We start from the raw sequence: 1,535 nt of genomic DNA, 5'->3' as shown, positions 1-1,535 counted from the left end.
TTGCTTCCACCCTAATGCCGAACAATATTTCTGTATGGATCAAGCCATACGGATGTAGCCTCTGAGGAAACAGCCTGTGTTTGAATCCAGTTTCTCTGTCTAGGCTCCATTTTGGGCATTCACGTCATCTCCAGGCTGCCAGTTCCTTTAAGGGCCAACCTTACTTTTCATCTGTAAATGAAGTGATTTACACTTAAGAAATTACAAGGTTTCCTCTTTGCTTTCTGCTGGATCTGTATTTCCTTTGTTTTTCTGAAGTTTCCTACGCCTTCCTGATATTGAGTAGTCTAACTAGGAGAACGCGTTGCATTGTCATCTTTTATTTCTGTTGATGATGGTTTATTTCAGGAAGAGGCCATAGAGAAAAATAATGAGAAATCTAAGAAGAGGACTGGTCATCAATTTAGAGTTACTTGGAGGTATGTTACACATAATTAGAGCCTTATATTACAGTTTTGTACGGTGCGTGGAATGTTCTCCATCACCTTCTGAAGAAGGTATCCTGTAATGTTCTAAATATAACCTGTTTTTAGTGTGCAATATAAATGTCACAATTGGTAGTCACGTGCATTTGGACCTGTTTTCATAAGATCTTTACCTCTAACCAGCAGCACAGCGGTGACATTTGATTTCCCCCATTTAACTCCATGTCACCTTCACAGGGTGTGGTTCCTTTGGTAGTTCATCAGTTTTACCTTGCACCACATACCTCTAATTCTGAAAGATTCGATCTTTTTGTTTACATGAGACTATACATACACTAGAATGTAGTTCTAAGACTGCTGGCCAGCAAGCAGCATGTTCAGCGCTTCCAAACAAAAGTTGGATGACATGTAACACTCGAGGACTTAAATTAACTGAATAGAAGTATCTAAATAAAAGAAAGGTTTTTCATGTGAATATCTGGAGAAGGAAAGCTATCATTAATATTTGAAGTCTCCTTTGATGTGATAAATTGCATAGAATCAGAGATTAAATTTCTTTAGATTTTAATAATTCCACATAGTGGTTAAGAGCATGGATTCTGGAGTACCATCCTGACTCAAATCCTGATTCTTTTCAATTTCTAAGACATACTGGTAAGAGGGAGAATCGAGGTACAGCATAGTTTATGTAACATGGTATCTTTATTATTATTTTTTTTTAAGAAGGAGAGTAGATACACTTTGTAAAATAGGGCATGTACATGTGCTAGAATGAGACAAAGGATTCAGGAGAAATTGCTTATTCCTGGTTTCCTCTGGGGAATTGTGTCTGATGAAGGAGGACAGGAAACCTTCACTGTGGACCCTGTTGTACATGTTACTTTTTGTTTAATGCCTTGAGTACACAGTCATATGCCACTTAACAATGGGTAGATTCTGAGAAATGCCCCGTTATGCAATTTCGTCCCTGTGCGAGCATCATAGCGTGTAGTAACACAAACCTAGATGGTATAGCCTACTACTGTAATTATATGTGCTATACTTTCCTACTGCTGGCAGGGTAGTCGGTTTGTTCACACCAGCATCACCACAAACACGAGAATAATTCAT

At 38.4% G+C, this 1,535-nt stretch overlaps 1 protein-coding gene across 1 annotated transcript in view; it reads left to right on the top strand.

The window, feature by feature from the left end:
* Positions 1–1,535, top strand: part of LOC109375923 (pentatricopeptide repeat domain-containing protein 3, mitochondrial-like) — a gene marked incomplete at its 5' end in the record, with an annotated part of 24,584 nt that overhangs the window by 8,058 nt on the left and 14,991 nt on the right. The window contains one exon of the mRNA XM_019631498.1: positions 349–432. Within this exon, the coding sequence (XP_019487043.1) occupies positions 349–432 (84 nt within the window). The remainder of the gene's footprint in view (positions 1–348; positions 433–1,535) is intronic.

This window comes from Hipposideros armiger, unplaced genomic scaffold, assembly GCF_001890085.2.
Source record: "Hipposideros armiger isolate ML-2016 unplaced genomic scaffold, ASM189008v1 scaffold_1003, whole genome shotgun sequence".
NCBI classification, from domain to species: Eukaryota; Metazoa; Chordata; class Mammalia; order Chiroptera; family Hipposideridae; genus Hipposideros; species Hipposideros armiger.
Note: the sequence above shows the minus strand (reverse complement) of the source record. Positions and strands in the feature narration are given on the sequence as shown.